General features: G+C 27.6%; 1 protein-coding gene across 1 annotated transcript in view; it reads left to right on the plus strand.

The window, feature by feature from the left end:
* The first annotated feature begins 255 nt into the window (after nt 1-255).
* Nucleotides 256-19824, plus strand: part of LOC100163599 (arrestin homolog) — a 45481-nt gene continuing 25912 nt past the window's right edge. Inside the window, exons 1-5 of the mRNA XM_001946922.5 lie at nt 256-444; nt 5022-5212; nt 6334-6512; nt 7505-7646; nt 16682-16839. Of these exons, the coding sequence (XP_001946957.2) occupies nt 336-444; nt 5022-5212; nt 6334-6512; nt 7505-7646; nt 16682-16839 (779 nt within the window). The 5' untranslated portion in view covers nt 256-335. The remainder of the gene's footprint in view (nt 445-5021; nt 5213-6333; nt 6513-7504; nt 7647-16681; nt 16840-19824) is intronic.

The following is a 19824-nucleotide window of genomic DNA, read 5'->3' on the forward strand; positions in this document are numbered from 1 at the left end:
AACATGCCATGTACAGCCTATATACATGACGTACTGTATACATACGTCATACATATAAATATATATGAATGTTCTTTAATGTCCCAAAACAGGGTTTTCTTTGGCATTGAAAATTAAAACGGTGACGTACCTACCTAGTTCGCTTTTAAATTTAATTTAATAACAACAATATAGTAGCCTAGACGACTTAACGAGCTTAACCCGGCTGTACAGAGAAACCTTAATAGCGCCGTTTAAGACACACCTGATCACATTTATTATATTTGAAACCGTTAGTCGTGTTTTAGAAGTCGTTCTTTCGTCTTGTACAATTAGTCCATCAAACATCGGTAATAATGGTGTTGAATTTTAACGTTTTCAAAAAATCCTCGCCTGATGGCAAAATAATTCTATACTTGAGCAAGCGTAACATCGTTGACCATATAACATTCATCGACCCCGTCGGTACGTATACATACACGTCCCGAAAATATTGACTGCCTACGACATGTCTTACCTACTGAACCTCCTATTAACCTTTAATAATTGATTAGTAAATTCGAAATGTTTTGTAATTTTTAAGTAAACATATAAAAACCATATTTTAATATAGGTACGTAGGTATGTACTTAGATCCTTTTTAACATTTAAGAAGCATCTTGTAGTGATATAAATTTTGTTTTTTTCCAAACGAGATATAAGCCCCTTTTTTATTGTAAATAAAATATAAAATCGATATAATATTATATATTGTTAGTATAGTAGCTATTTGTCCTACTTTTTATACTATGACATTGTCCTTGAGTTATAAAATGCTAACAGATTAATATTAATTACAATAATATTAAAATCATCATAGCACAGAATATCTTCTAAACCTATTATCATGGACTAATATGATTTATTACTATAACATATATATTATTATATAGTATTTCAGTAAAAAGACAGAAAATACTCGTTCGATTTTTGATTTATATATTTATCAACATTTTCAAATAAATCATACCCATAAATAAAATCTAATTTACATTAAAAAAGTTAGTACCAACTCATTTGTAAAAAAATAGTTTGTAGGTATTCTATTTATTCGACACTCCTTAATGGGCATAAAAAAAATCTAAAAACTTTAAAATATGGTCTTTAAACTTTAAAATTCCAAAAATCAACATTTGAATGAGTTCATTATGAAAGGGAAATATTGGAGTGCCATGCTTAGTGAATCATCCTGAATATATATTTCTGTAAAATTACTAAAATATTATATTTATCGATGGTATTTGAATTAAACGGTTTATAAGTTAAAAAAAATAATATTGACCCACCAAACATGGTAGGTATTTACTATACTATATTATATTATAGTATAGTAAACAATGAACATAATATTATGATTTTTATTTTAATATATTATGTAATATGCAAATTGAAATATCATTAAAAGTGTACTTATTACAGTTTATTTCATATAAATATTTGTTTGAAGGAATATTAATAAGTTACTCTTTGTAAACAAGAATAAATTATTTAAATACGATATTGTACATTTATACGATACCTACTTACTAACGTTTTCAGTACTTTGGTGTACTTACAACTTTCAACTTACATCACACATTCACAATTATATAAACACGAAGGTTAAATAAGTACCGAATCACCTTTTAATTAATTAATCACAAATTACACGACTTATTCGTTCATAAAACGAATTTGCATTTGAGACATTTTATTAATACCTACGTAATTATAATAGGTGTTCGTAATTTATTAAATTTGTATTTTCTTTTGAATGCTACATGTATATAGTCACTCGATTTTATTCATATTATACTTGCCAAGTGAACTAAAACTTAAAAGCATTCAATTTTAAATTACTGTAATAGTGTAATTGTTATCTTATAAGTTGACAATGGACAGTATTATTATTGAATTTTTCAATAATGTAATATATTTTTCTTTTAAATAAAAATAAGTAATTCATATTATAACTATTAAACTATAAAATATATAAACTATAGTGACAATAGAAGATTCAATTTTTATATTTTGAACGGAACAATAAAGCAATGGATTTTAAGATAATGATGTGTTTTTTTTTTGTATTCGGTCAACGATGTTTTAATAATTTTAGTATGACATTTGCTAGTTTTTGTATAGGTTAAAATTAGGTAATATAGGTTTATTAGTTGAAATTCATATAATTTGTAATTTTTTTTTATTAAACGCCTTAATTTGCATTTTAGTCCATCAATTTACTATTTACTTTTAATTACGCTGGTATAATGTAGATTTAAAACGTGGTTGCATTTGATGATGGGCCAAGTAGGTACCTATATGCTTATGTTTAGCGCTACTACACATTATTAATAAAATGTCTATTAGAGTGAAATATAATTAATACATTTGCAAAATTTAGATTTTGTTTAACAAATTTCAAACTTAAATTTATATTTTGTTTTTCATTAAATAAGTAGCTTTAATTATATATTGCTTGATAAATATTGCAATAAAACATTTTTATAATATAATACCACAATTAATAATGTATTACTTTTAATATAAAATATGTTACGATGTAGGTATTTACTATTTCCTTACTCTTTTTAACGCTTAAATATCATACTTAATATATAACATTTTAGTCATTGGTACATATACCTATTGAGGATTTTATTATGGTGGTACCTATCAGTGATGAAAAATAATTCCCCCTTACCATAAACACTTTCTATGTTGCAAGGCACTTAGGATTCGAGAAATACGTTTGGCATTTTATAACTATTGATCATATTATATGGATCTAAGTTGATGATTCATAGACGTGTTTTAATTTTAACGAATGTCGACTATCATGATCATCCTATTTTAAAATTTAAGTTAAAGGTTTTAGAAACCTACCTTTGTTGGAAATGTCAACAGTATGTTCTTTTTCTCCGTGTATTATTTTATGCGGACTATGTAATTTTATTTTCTAAGTACAAACTAAATTATGATTAGAAACCAAAATTGTTGACCCTTATAATATGTTTTTAATTTTAGTCAATACTTTTTAATTCTATACGGGTAAAATAAGGTTATGTTTCTATTTCTTTATGTATATACTTTCTAGCTTTATATACAGTTTTAGGCATAGATAACTGAAATATATTTATCTAAATAAGATGAAAAATATTTTATATTAAAATTATCTTGATACCTAATTATAATTTCAGAAAAAGTTATCTAGATAAAATATTTAAATAATTTTTAAAATTGCCACATCTGATTATACAAAGTTAATAATTAATGTAATATTGAAACTGAAGTGGTAATGCATTTATATTTTATATTTTGTTACATAATTTTTTTAAATATCTTATAAGTAAATGAACAAAAATTATATTAAAAGTGCTTAACTATCATGGTATTTATATAAAAAAAAAAACATATTACCATATAATATACATACTTACCTGATAAATAAAATAAACTACATATTAACATAAAATATATAATTAATACCATCTACTTTATTCTTGTAAACCTAAAATCGGTACCTAGTATAAAACATCAAAATTGTGTTAAATGTATTCAAATTGTACTTTATAAAAGTTCGTTCCTACTTGCGCAGATACCAATTTTTTTAGCGGTATTCAGACAACGCTTGTCTACCGAGTTACTCCCTATTATCAGTCAAAGTATAATTATCAAGTAATCATAAACATGTAGACAATAGATAATTTTAAGAGGTGACCGTTTTTATTATTTAGATAAAATAAGTCTATTGAAAATTATCCAGATGAGGCAAAACACAAAAATAAAGTATTAAGATAATTCCGAACCGGGAACCCTATAAGTATTATATGTATCAATACCTGGAGCTTTATTAAAATATTAACCCGACTACACGAAGTGATAATTTCTCACACGTTTAAAATCTTAACCGATGAATTCTGTCGAACAATGTTTTAAATTGTAAATTTATCGTGTGGAGTATGAATAATACATAACGCAACTATAGTAACCGAGCACCGCACGCCGAAGATTTAAATTTTTGTTTTAAATTTCAAATAACAAATTATTATTATAATTTATGAGTCAACGATGCAACTGTACTGTCAGTCCACAAGTTTGAGCATACGTGAAGATCAAAATATAATATACTGCCCAACTACCCGCGACATTTTGCGCGTTATCTACGGCCCGGTTTTTTACTTAATACATATCTATATTGTATCAGAGAATAAATTATAATAATTGTTCATTATTATACATATATAATAGTTCATACTAATTGTACATAATTTATTTATTGGTACTGTTGTGACAGAAATAAATTAAAATAAATAGGTACGCAATTATAGCCAATTATGTTATTTAAATAGGTTTATTATAAAGAATAGTGATCAATAGTGTATTATATAAGTAGCCTAAAGTGCATAATAAAAATACATTCCTCGCACCACTCTGCAACTCCAGAAATGTAAAATATATTATAGGTCAAAGATAATCGTTACACGATTAAACAAATATTATTGAATCGTGTAACGAAATCTTTACTCGATGTTTAAATGAAAAAAACTAATAGAACCATGGTAAATAATATTATAATGTTATTAGCTTAATTAATTTAAGTCAAAATTAGTATGCTATAGAAATATAAATTAGTATTTTTTTATTCTCGTAATTTTTATCTTTATTTTTAACCATAAGATGATTTTAATCATCAATATTATTCTGTAACATATAATATAAAAATAGGTACTAAAATAAAATAAATCTATTTTTATTATTTATATTTACCTAATATTTTATTTTTGTTTTATTGTATTTTAAAATTTATATATAAAATATATATATTTTTTAATTGATGGTTACTATTGTGGAATTAAAAATTAAAAATATTTCCTGAATAGAATATCAACGTTAAATACCTACTAAAATTTAGGATCATTCATTGGGTTTTAACGAATAAATATAATATAAATTGACATACCTATTCAAATACACAAATATTTATATTTATCATACAATTAATATTATAATTAAATATGTTATAGATGGCGTCGTCATGTTGGACAATTCTTATTTGAAAAGTGGCAAAATCTTCGGTCAAATAGTGTGCAGCTTTCGGTACGGTCGAAAGGAGGATGAAGTGATGGGATTGTGTTTTCAGAAAGACATGTACTTGGCATCGGCACAAATATATCCTCCTCTTGATGACAACCCAGTCAAGTTGACTAAAGTTCAGGTAAATATATCTCCATTTGAAAATAAATTGTTTCTTATGACATAGAATATCATATTATAGTATATAAGTTAGAAAACAATATAGGTACATACAGTTTTCCTATACCTTTAGAGCGAGTTGTTATTTAAAATGCTTAATATAAACATTTTCCTTATACTAGATTCGTGTTATAATAGTAAATCATCGTTTAACAATTTCCCAATAGGTAACATATTAAAGATAAGGTGAAGTACCTTATCTTTAATATGTTATACGTTCAACGTATGATATTTTTTTTTTACCATTGTTTATAAGTCCGATAGTTAGGTATTATTATATTAGGTATTAGGTATTCAATACATAGATATATCGTATGTATTTCAAAATTATATATTATACAATACCTATAGGTAATCTATAAATTCAAAAATGTATATTTGTTATTTATTTTATTTACTATTCATAGCCAAATGCCCAAATGTATTAACAAAATTGTTTTCTATTTTTTTTTTTTTTTAGTTACATCCGTATACGTATATTAAAAATAGTTAATACACGAAAATTTAATTTCTTCAATGAAAGGCTTCTTCAAATGAAAATAGCTAAATAAGATAATTAAATTAAATGAAAACACTAATACCATAATATAATATATTATTATGTATATACTATTTATGTATAATGTACATAATATAATATAATATATATACAGATAACATACAAAAACGATTGAAACGAGCGTTAACTTTAATTATTAGACGGTTTCCTTTCCTATGTATATTTTTAGCATTACCAGAACAAACTGTACTGTTGATACTCAAATGGATATATCATATTATTATACTTCTTATAATCATAGGCGCAATTTGTACAACTGATTTGGGGAGGGGGGCTAAATTAATAAAATTAACATAGACCATTAGCAGTTATAATAATATGGAGTATGGACAATAGTAAATAATATTAAGTATAACTATGCGTCATTTGTAAAAATATAACCATTTATATATTATAATATAATATCGTATAATTATATAATATATACCTATCCAAAAAATGTCTTATAAGTTATAACACAATCTTTACGTAGATTGGACAGTATAACGCGTATTTGACTGATTGTTGTTGATATTTTGTCATAGGATTGTTTAGTGTCTAAATTAGGGAGTAACGCCACGCCATTCCGTTTTAAGATTCCTGAGAACGCACCGGCATCGGTAATTTTGCAAGACGGGACATCGAATTTAGCCGATGCATGTGGTGTCCAGTACTACGTGAAAATATTCGCCGGAGAATCTGAAACCGACCATAACCGTGCAAAGTAATCTACTTTTTTTAGTTTAGATATCGTACCAGTTTTTTTTCATGTTTCATTCATGATAATATTATGTATATTATGTTTTTTTGTTATTATTAACGATTGAGCGCCCAGTATAAAATTTAAATAGTAAAGGTGCATACCTCGAAAATAATATATAATAAATATAATATGATAATATATAATAAAACCTGCCTATACTCGTAAACATTTTAAAATTAAGTTTAGGCTGTCATCAAACGTGTATCAAGTCTCCGTTGTCTTGACTAATCCTCATAGGCGTAGTGCAAGTATCAACTTTTTAATCGAATAAGAACTTTATGCGGTATTATTAAACTATTAAAGGGTACAATTTGATGGAAATGCAATTATAGTAACTGTATAATGTACATACTGCAGTAAATTAATTAATACAAAATTAATTGTTTACCTAATTATTTAAAATGAATAATATATTACATGCATTCTGTATAATATTATATAAAGGGAATCGATAGTTTATATTCTTATTCAAAGAAAAAATCAAGAATAATATTAATCTTCTATGGTACAGCATAATATTATTTTCTTTTAGTTACTGCACTTACGATAGTATATAGGCAGGTAACAGGAAAAGTATTTCCTACTACTAAACGTGTAATAGCAAAGTAAAAGAATTGAAAAGTTGTCGACACTAACTATATAACTGCACACCGACACCGCACGAAGATCGTGGAGGTTATACGCATAATGCATAAGTAATGTAGACATAGGTAGGTACAAACATTACGTAGAGATTTGGTACCGCAGTCGTAAATAATAATGATAATGATATATAATATACAATACGCGGAGTGTAAAATAAACGTCGGCGGAAAACACGTCGGTGTAAGATATTATGCATTTTGATACTGTTTATTTCGTTGGCGACCTTCGCCGATTTAAATGAGGTCGAAACGTGTTGGAGTGAAACGGTTGCGGTTTATATTTTATTTATTTATTTGTTCACCGTATAGGAGTTTCGTGGCGATGCGCATCCGCAAAATCCAGTTTGCTCCGGTCATGCGTCCCTTGAGTAGACATCCTTGCACCATCGTCCGCAAAGACTTCATGTTCAGTCCCGGCCAACTGGAATTGGAGGCTGTACTCGACAAACAGGTATCATGTCCGACTTACTATTACAATAATGACATTAGCTGATTATACGCGAGTAATGACAACATCACGTGCAAGTACACGGGATGGCGAGATATGATTTGTAGGTATATATGGTATAATATAATAAGATATTATTACGTATGACCATTGAATATTAAATACTATATTAATTACTGTATTTATTATCAATGGTATGAGTTTCAGTGTGTGTGTGTGTGTGTGTGTGTGTGTGTTTGCGTACTGCGTGTAGTGATTCGTGGTAACAGGATTGAATGCAAAGGGTAACGTGGGGGGTTAGATACTCCATCCCTTTTTTTTTAGTGTGATTTCGGAGAATAAATTTGGAATATTACATCTTCAGACATAGTATAGGTACCTATAATATATTGTGCTTTGTTAGTTATAAGAAAAATAAAGTCCGGAGAACAAGTGCCGAGATCCCCCACCCGGGCATGGCAGATACCTACGGGTGCCCAAATCAAAAATTCTTCCAAAAACAAACACACACGTGTTCCTCCCCCTACCAACAAAAAACCTACAAACAAAACAAAAAACCTAAGGGCTTCTTAAGCTAAATCAAAAAAAATAAAAATAAAAATATGTACCTATATGAGTTGTCACTTGGTAGTTACTGTCTTCATGGCTTCAACTACGAGATAATCATGTTTCATTTTATATTTTATTTTCTGGTATTATACTCGTACATCGTCATTGAGTAGGTCACTGTAATTATCGATGTGTGAAATTTTAATTCAATGAATATTATCACAAATCATTGTATAAGAAAATACGATTCTGAACTAAAGTTAATAGCCGCACCCAGCATCTATTTTTAACGATACCTATATAATTGTTTATGCACTTAATATTATATTTATATTGTAAAATATATATTCAATGCTATTATTTTCTTACTTTAAGTTCATGGTATAAATAGATAGGTACAATATTAGACTAAATATTTAAAAAAAATTACTTTATAAATGTAGAAAATTATAATTTATGTATTAGAAAGCTCCCTAGCTGACATATATATTATGTTCTGAATAACAACAAAATTAAATAGGATCCTACATTTCATCAACATTTGAACTTCAAAAGCTCATTAAAAAATAATACCTATATGTGTCTTAAATATTTTTAAATTGTAATGTAGATCCTTGTACTACATTTTCAAGCCTCAAGTATAAAAATAAAAAGGTGGGTAAGTGGATGTCGCTCTGCTGTACAGTAGGTTACAAGTGGGTCACTGTATAATGGATGGTATTAAATTTGAATTCAATGATATAATATCACTGTATAATAAAAATGATTCTGAGCGGAGACGGTATGTCAGTCTAGGTATAAGATATATTATATACTTATCTATGGTATTAAAAAAAAAATTGACCAATAATAGGTATCTATAATAAATTCCAAATTAATCATATCACAATATCCATTAGGTACTTATAACGCGTTAGAATACTTTAGAAGTTTCAAGTACCCACGAATAATATTATATTATCACAAAAAAATAACAAAAATAGTTATTCTAGGTTTTTTAATATGTAATTTCGTCCAAATATGAACTTAAAATGACTATAAAAATAAACTGTGATTATGTATTTTTTAGATGTTTTGGTAACAGAATTAACTACTTACGTGGAATCTTATTTTAAAATTTCAATCCTTAGATATAAAAGTTTAACATTTTATGAATTTTTAACTACAAAATAATTATTCAATTTTAAATTTGATAAAGTTTGTCAAAATTCGATCTTTAAATGCTTATAAAAAAAAATGAGCCTATGCATTTTAAATATTTTTCAACTACTACTTTAAAAATATATCAGAGCCTAATATTACATTTTTACACTTTTTGACCCAACAAATAAAACTTTATTGATATTTATATAAAAAAAAATGGAAACTACAATGTCCGTAAACAGCTCAAAATAAGTCAAAATATTAGGAAAATGTTATGGTATATAGAAAATGCTAATATAAACACTCAGTCAAAATTTTATGTACCTACAGTCATTTGTTTTAGAGCTGCACTAAAAACCAAAATCGATTTTCTCGAAAACAGATTTTGCGTAAAAATTCCCGTTTTTCCTTAATTTTTTTTTTGTTTTTCACGTCGCTTTTGAAAACTACTGGGAATTTTTTACTTTTGACCCCCCAAAGTACCAACTAGATTCACATTCCTCTCAGAAAAGATACTGTTGAAGAAATTTCCAAGCATTTTTACTGTCCTAAAAGGTGATGACAGACACAAAAAAAAATTAAAAATTAAAAAAAAAATTAAAAAAAAAAGAAACAACACACATCATTGTAAAATCAATACATTCATCGTTCCACTCAGAATCTAAAATTGAAAATTGTAGGTATGCATTTTTATTTTTTCAACTTCATAACAATTTGCAAATATTCGTGATTTTGATGAATTTCATTCATCCTAAACTACAGACGCATATGAAAAAAAATTGACTTTATTTTTATTATATTTTAACTGCTGCAAGAGCTACATTTGAGAAATCTTGTATTAGGTAGATATTTAAGATTTTTGCCGAAAAACAAAAACTTAATCAACATAAATTGAAATAAACTAAAAAAATTCGAAACTTTAAAAAGCTATAAATAACTAAAAAAGTGCTGAAATATTTAAAAAATGTATCATGTCTATAGAAAATATGAATATAAATAGTTAGTGCGAATTTCAAGTTGCTCTTACGATCGCTCGTTTCTGAATTACAGCAAAAGGAACACGGTAACATTTTATTTTGAACGAAATAGTTGTAAATTAAATTAAAGTTAATAATAGCGATTGGCAAACCTTAACATTATGAAATCAACTTATCACAATTCATAATGAACGCAAAATTATAACTGGCATTGTATATTTCTTTATTTCATATATTATTATGATAGAGGACTCTATAGGTACTCGGTGATTATTTTAACAGTAAACACTCTTTGTTATACTTAAAAGTGTTGATGTTTTTTAAAATATCTTTTTTATACATAATAGTTTTCGAATTATGTGCTTTACCTTTTTTTATCGTCTTTATTGTTTAAGTTTTTTTTTTTTTTTTTGTATTACAACATGACATTTCAATATTTCATATTTCAAAACAGAATATTTTTAAGAAAACGTTTATGTATAATTTCGAACTAGTAGGTAGGTAGTTAATAAGATAGGAACCTTTAAGTTATATGGAAGAAACGGATTTTATTGTAATTACAACTTTTCAATAAATATTATTATTAGACATTTGATTGGATATAAATTAATTTCATACATTTCTAAATTAATGCTATTTTTATTTCACATATTTTTACTATTTGAGCGAAAACACATTTTTTTTTAAATATTTTGTTCATAATATATGGGACATCTTACATTTTTTTCTTAACATTTAAGAAATTTTTTCAATTCCGTGTAAAATGTAGTAACTGTGTTTCACCATCTTATAAACACACGTTTCTATCGCGTTGACGATAACGACGGTCATAGGCGTTATCTAAATGTCATTCGACGATCATTTAACATCGCCGCCGCCGTACATTCCGCTTCAGTTTACCGTCGTCAACTCATGTGTCGATCCGGACGACATCGTCATCGTTATATTTGTTTTTTCTTTATCCGTCGAATTTGCGTCGTTTTTGGTCAACCACATGGTTATAGTATGTCCAAAATGCCAACATCATATTTACACTTTACAGCTGCGTACTTAAAAAAATATCTCAAATGAATCGTCTAAAATCGATGAAAAAGTTATATTATGTTGCACACCCTGTTAAAAAAAAATACGCCAGATACAGTTCAGATGAAGTATGTCCCGATGACATCGGTATTCATTTAGCCGATTTCAAAACATTCTACGACCAAATCGTTGTCATTTTAATTTTTCAAGTCTTATAGAATCCGAGTTTCCCATTGTTTCGATGTTGAACAATATAATAATTTTACTTGTTTTAGCTTCCTCCAAAAAAAAATAAATTCTTGTTAATGAACGCCGTTTACTTACACTGTTCTGGCCTTGTATCTTATTTTATATTATGTATATTACGTACTGTTTAGCCCGATGCAGATTGTAAATATTCGCTTTCTTAATATAAAAATAAAAATAACTTTTAAGTATTCATAAAGGTTAAATGAACAGAGTGGAGTGACACAGTACGAAATGTTAAAAAAAATAATGTTAAATTACATATGCTAGTAATATTATTGAATAATTGAAATATATTTATTATTTATAATTAGGTATATAACTACCCGTGTTCAATTAATATTACTGTTATAATATATAGGAATAAATCAACGAACCGAAAATATTTGCATAATACCTATCGATTGTAGTCAATATAATCTGTATTTATTATCCCAGTTCGACTATGATTTTGTTTTTCCGTAGTCTTGAGCCAAATGAGATCCACCTTTTCGTATTGTGCAATTTAAGGAAATTATGTTTTTAGAAATGTTTATGCATACCTTTGAATCGAAATACAAACGAGTTGTTTCTGTGTGATGAAACTTAAAGTAGGTATAGTTACTAGGTACAAATTATACAACAGTCCATGATAATAGGCTTATATTATTAATATTGGAAATTATAATTAATTTAAGATGATCAATTGTAGTTAAATAAACCTATTACCTAGTATTGGTAGTAAATTTATAATTCATTTTAATTTATTCAAATTTTATAACTTAGTAAAAATGTTATGAATATATTATTTTAAATAATAATGTATATAATATATTAATATATTATACATTCAATCAGTACCTACTTGTTTAAATATTACATACATATATTTTAAGTAAACCCATTATTAATGACTATTATCCTTATTCCTTATACCAGCTAGTACATAATGAACTTGGAAACCATTCTATAAAATGTTGATTTAGATACAACATTTTCGAAATAAATCATCTAGTCAACAAAACTAGCTAAGGTTCTCGTTAACAAAAAAAGGACATTTTTACCATCGCATAGGATGTTAAATGGAAATAAATAGGAACATCAAATAATATTTTTAAATATCATGATGTTTAAGCGAATGAATAAATGGTGTACGGGGGGGGGGGGGGTGGAGGGTTAGCGCGCTTGGCGAATCACTCTGTACACACTATAGCGTGCAGGAGACTTTACACTGAGCACGTTCTCGCCCGTCACATAGTAATTTTACCCATTCTTTACGCGAAGCCCGATAGCCTTATAGGCGCTGCAATATGAGTACCTATACCGGGAACGGCGGCACACACTTATAGGTAGGTAATAAAATGCACGTACACGGAATAGTACCTATGTAACAAAATAACAATAATAATAATGATTTAGCGTAATGCGTATCACGAGTGCACTACACTTCATCATTATAATATTGCGTCGACCATAGGTATAATACATATTATACACGTCCGCGCGGGAAAACATATTAATATTATTATTATTATTATTATTATTATGTTATTATGGTATTATATTATTGATGCGGACGTTATATACATAGGTGGTACACCTCCACAGCGTAGGAGAAAATTCCTTGAACAAATAGGCAATGGCTATTAACGTTGGTTAATAATCGGTTCATTGTGCGAGTTCAGGTACCATCATAGGTAATATTTTAGTTGTTCCGATTGTCGGTAGTCATATTATTATATAGGTACGATGATGACCTATAGGCAGTCCATGTTATTGTTATTGTCGTCGTCGTTGTTGTTTTCGTTGTTTTTGTTTTTGTTGTTGTTGTTGTGGTCGAAATAGATATAGTCGTCGTTGTATATAATCTTGCATTTAGGGTTCTTAGCGTGTTACATAATATCATCATTATTACTGAGCGTCTGAGCATATATTATAATAGTATGTGCATAGCTTTATGAGAGTAAAACATTTTCACGATTCGTTCAACATGCAGAGCTTACAAGTAAAAGCTTTTCTTTAATATTTCCGGGTTTAGGAAATATGAAAAATTTCTTTAGAATATCTTGGAATATTTTGTAAGTAGTGAGAAAAAAATATTAGCTATATAATATATTATTTTATTTATCAGTTGTTATTGCCATTTTGAATTTGAATTTTGAGACCTATCTTTATAGGGGGTATATGTAAGTTCCCTCACGAAAAAAATACAACCGCACGTAAGTTCCCACACGAACATTTATTCAAACTTACGACTGACAACTTAAACGCAGTTGGTCTAAATATATAATAAAAATTAATAATATAATGTGTAGGTATGGTCCACATACATTATGTGTACTTTTGCAAGCGTTTGTATTAAGACTTGTATCAGAACTAGCACTAGCCCGAATATTAGGAAGGAAACTATATCAATAACAAAATATCAGATTATAACTTTAAAAATAACGACACAGTATGATTATGTGAAGTGTTTGAGCTTTCGCAATATGTGGACCATATACCTACACATTATGTTGTTAATTTTTATTATATATTTGGACTAGATTTAGTTAAAAAATTGATTGTACTTTTTTTATGCAACACAAAAACAAACAAATTTTAACCACACCAACTACATTTAAGTTGTCAGTCCTAAGTCTGAATAAAGTGGGAAGGAAGTTTGTATTCGGTGTAATTTTTTTTCGAGTGAGAACTCACGTACGGGTGTAATTTTTTTCGTGTGGGAACTTACATTCGCCCCTTTATAGGTACAATTTTTTTTTATCATTTAGGTAGCAATAAAGTAAAATAATAATTTTTCTTTTGTAATGAATTTCTGTTCTATTTTTATAAATATTATTGGTAGTAAAAAAAAAAATGCCAAATATATAAGTGCATCTTTTTGTTTAAAATCTGCACATTATCCGAAGCACATTTTTATTATGTCACACAAAAAAACATATTTTTATTATTTTTTTAGAGAATAATATAAGGAATATATTTATGTTTTTTTAAGAAATATTATCAATTTTCAATTTTTTTTTGAACCTATAAATCCAAACCTGACTTATATTGTTATAACCAATCGCTTAAACGTTCCTACATCGTAGGGTCCCTGTACAAATGTACAATACCGAATGACCCATATGAGGTTTATTGGAATAAAAGGTCTGGAACATTCCAATAGTTCGCCGCTGAATATTTAGAATCCCTGATTTCGAATTTTGATAGAAGTTAAGTGTTTTTTACTGTCTGTTTTATTTTAACATTTTTAAGTATCGCGCTTGTTATCGATCAGTTTTTAAATTATTTTGCCAATATCTCTAATTTACTGTTACATACCTATATAGGTACTGTAACTACTACAGGCAGTAACATACACATTATTGTTTTTATAGTCATCGAATATCTTGTGTCTGCCTATAAATTATAATATCTACAAGATCATTATTCAAATATCTACAAAATGTCAACTATTGTATTTGTATACAAAGGTTAATCATGGTAAAAAATATTACTATTTAGACTGAAATTTAGATTCTAAATACATGACTAAGTATATTTAGTACACAGACACAGAAGTCAGAAACACACCCACCCTCACTGCCGAGTGCTTAGCCAGTTAGACGATTCACTCAACATTAGAATCATATTATTACGTAATATTACGCACTCCATCTGCAGCTAACAATGTGCGTTTTATATTTGTATGTATTAATTTATTATAATTTAGAATAGGTACATTTGGTTGGTCACATAGGCGTAGCGTGATAAATACATATGAGGGAGAGGGGGGGGGGGTATAATACCCTATAACATTTTAGGTACACAACATATATTCAAAATACGTAGGTAACTAAAAACAATTTACGTGAGGGGGGGTTAAACGAAATTTTGGGGATGGGGGTTATAGTCATTCTACACCTCGCACGGTACAATATTATCGGCAGCACTATATTTTAGACTGTTAAGCTCTTTTAAAAATCAGTATTAGTTATACTTATGAGTTTGTTATCAGCAGCGGTCGGGTGTAGCGCGCTACTTTAGCTGTAGGCTGTTGCGATTAACATAGTAGCATCACTATAATATATAGAATGTAGCGAAATATTATAGCGCGCTAGAAATTTACGGTTAGCGTAGCGAACATTTTCATTATTTTATCGCTACTTAATACTTTTAACCTATTTCATGATAAGATGAGTGTATTTTTTAATTTTTTGGGTTTAACCCGTACCGCACTAATCATAGATTATAGATAAGACTATAATCATAAGAGTATTATTACAATGTTATATTTTATATTATTAAATACAGAACCATAAATAATAATTAATAATATATTAGTATTTTATTATCACTATTTTTATTTTTGGCATTCGGCGTTATCTGTGTTTCTTTTAGGTATTACATTTTTTATGTAAAAAACAGTATTTTAGATTCTATGTATCATTGAATTCTGATTTTCATCACAATTACCTACACAAGTACACAACGACAAGGTCCACTTGACACTTAAACTATACAGCGGAACATAAGATGTTCTAGATCCATGCTTGCATTCAACTTTTAAAAAATGTTTAGCAAATCAAAATTCTTTGTAATCACTAATCCCCTCGCTGTATGAAATCCTTTCTCCCAGTGACCGAATGTCTAATCAGTACAAACTACTAATTCGCAATTCTCAATAAAATGTTTATCTGTTTTGAGTTTTGTTACAGAAATACATGAGATACATTGAATAAACCTGCCTTCTGAAATTACAAGAAAATAGTGGTAGGCATTAACAAATAATGACCAAGTACCTACTCAAGTGAATATCTAAATAAATTAAAAACATTTTTGGAAAAAATGTGGTGAAAAAGTAGCGTGCTAGATTTAAACAATAGCGTTAGAAATAACGTGCTACATTTAAAAAAAAGTTGCTTTGGCGATAGCGAGCTACTTTTTGGGGGAGTAGCAGTAGCGTGCTACAAAAAAACAGTAGCGTCCCGACCACTGGTTATCAGTATATCTACTTGTCAATATAAAATTATAATACGGCAATATTAGGTTCGTTGAACTGAGTTCGAGTGGATAATAATACATACCATAATAACAAAATCTATAATATATTTATATATTTGTTGCGTTCTAATTCAGGTTTACACACATGGTGAAAACGTCCAAGTAACGTTATGTATACGAAACAGCAGCAACAAAATGGTGAAAAAAATCAAAGTGCTTATGCAACAGATCGTGGACATAGTCATATTCCAAAACGGACAGTGCAGGACTACTATAGCTGCCGTCGAAACTCAGTGAGTGAACTGATATTCATTACTATATTATAGCTATATACTATTGCTGAGTTGCATAAAAAAAAAATGTTAATTAAATGGTTCACTAAAACGTAATAGATCAATCATGGGCCGTTCAATCTAACATGATAATATTTTAACATAAAGGACCATTAGCTTACTACTGATTCATAAAAATGTGAAGTGATTGTTTATGTGATCCGGCATAGAAGTCGTGTTATTATATTCTCGAACGTATTTGTATGTACTTTATATTCAAAGTTAAACAATATGTTATTATTTATTTAGAATACAATTTAGTGCACTTCTGTGTCTAAAGTTTAAAGGATATAATATACAATATGAACTTAAAAAATATCATCATTTTTATTTACAAAAACATAAAATAAAATAAAACCATGTATTAACATAATATTATTACTAAATCATAAACTAAAATAAACGATAATAGGTATCGTATGTATTTTGTTTTAAAGTCAGACTGCTTAAAATATATTTTCACATTTTTTTTTTGTCCTCTATAGCTGTTGTCACATAAATCACAAAATATAATAAGAGCCACTGTCTTAAGTAAGATTTTATTCGTATTACAATAGTTATACAACTATATATATATTAATATATTACATAATATATTGTTTATAATTTTATAACTCTGCATTGTATCTATTGCAATGTGGCATTGTGACGTTCGTATATCACTGACCACAGAACATAATTCTTTCGATTTCCACATCGAGTCGTTTATATTTTATATATTTTATGTTTCCTAACACATAGATAAATCGTATTTATTCTGTCGGGTCAAACATTGAGGATTTGGAGCAAAATTCTCATTTTATTTATTTTTTTTTTATTGGCCACTTTAGACCAATACACGTCTGATCTACAATAAAAATAATATATATAATTTCCATTGCAGCGTATACATTGCAATTTACGAACAACGTTTATGATGACACCGGTTATTAGGTCGATATTATATTATAATAAAGAACGGCTTTATAAGTTCTAACAACAGTAAAAAGTTGCCTATGGTTTTACACTTTTATCTCAATGTAGATTGTAGGTAATATTAAAGATACACGGCCAATGCGTGGCCATCATATTATTATATAAACAACATTGGAGCAACGACCCGCAGTTTATCACGAACAAAGCCATATTTGTTAATGTTTTGTTAATACATTTTTAATAACACGTATTAATAAATTATAACTCTTTTTTTTCATACGTCAACACTCAACTTTGTTCAACGCGTTATTGAATAATAATAAACATGATAGTCAATTAATACAATAATGTTATTATCATAGTTATTGTTGCATTTGTATTACTATATAGGTAGATACTTGAGCACAGATAGGTAATTATAAATATATATTTCAAGGTATAGGGAATGACAGAAATAATGAAGTAATATAACAATAATTTTGTCTCAGCTATACATAGTATACTTCACGTGTAGGTATCTACAATATAATATTATAAGTTATGGTGTCTTGTCAAATCTCGTTGAAATATGTCAAAAAACTTTGAATTTGAATTCCAACATTTATGCTTATCAGTTATCACAGTAATAAGAATATTTCTCTACAAATTGTAACAGTTTGATGTTTTACTTGTAGTAAAATCGCAAACAATTTACAATATTGATGATAAATATTAAATTTGAACAAAATTTGTATGAACGAACATATTGTATAAAAATGAAATCAGTAATTTTAATATTTTAAAATAGGCGTGGTTGATTGAACTCAACTATTACTTATGTAATAAAAGTTAGAAAAAAAATATTTTGTAAAAAACTGTCGATAAAAAATGAGCCATGACATCATATATAATTATGCCGTTGATATAGTTATTAATTGTATCTGATGAACGTCAAATTAGGTATTACCAACTCTATTTGGTACACAAAAGACTCATTATTTTAAACAAAAAAACATTTTCCTCAATCATTAACACATAAACACAACTATCACACTATTTACACTCCAAATGTCAAATATAAGTAGGTGTATATTAGTGATATTACTCGATATTATTTTAATTTGTATGTGTTATGAAATGTGGTCAAGGGATATAATGAATAAAATAGGATAATAACTAATCATATATTAGGTATAATGTATTATATTTACATTACATATACAACATATTATAACACATACCTGCTATCTATATTATATTGTGCGTCTAGTCTATAAGTTGAACTTTTTTCTTTATTTTATGAAATCATAATTGATCAGTCTACGAAAATTCGTATATTAAAACTATAAAACCTTCTTTTTTCTGAATAGCACGAAGTCGAATAACGAATTGTGTAGTCACTTCAGCTTTGAAACTAAACCCTTAACTCTTAAGGCTTAAATGCAGAAAAAGGATGGGCATATGTTGGTAATCCAAGCACACGATAGGGAGGGTTATTTGAAAAATAATATACCGGCTTTTCAATAGTCTTTATTATATCCACACTTCTTGAGTTATAATAATTTAATAGATTTTTATTGACATTTTTAAAACGTCTATATATAGGTACTATTTAATATATTTGCTTTTATTGTTTTCATTTGTCGACAAAGCATATGTTATTAAACATCGTCGGTTACAGACTTACTGTGTACAAAATTTATTTTCTATAGGTACCTATATACGCACCATGTGCAATATAAAATATGTTGTTACAATAAAATGCTTATAGATTTTAAAAACAACTATCAATACGACAATATACAACAAACATAAATCCTAATACAGAAAAATAATATAAAAATGGTACGATATATTATGTAACTATATACTATGCGCGATGTAATCCTTCGTTGGTTAAAAAGTGTAATATTTGTTTTGTACTTCACAAAAATGTGATTTTATGTTAAATACTGTTAATAATATTATGATATGACACCATGCGGACTTTGCAAATTAACAGTTGTGCAGCAATATGACGTATTCAAATATAAGTAAATTAGGGCAGAACTG

Source organism: Acyrthosiphon pisum, chromosome X, assembly GCF_005508785.2.
Source record: "Acyrthosiphon pisum isolate AL4f chromosome X, pea_aphid_22Mar2018_4r6ur, whole genome shotgun sequence".
Classification (NCBI taxonomy): domain Eukaryota; kingdom Metazoa; phylum Arthropoda; class Insecta; order Hemiptera; family Aphididae; genus Acyrthosiphon; species Acyrthosiphon pisum.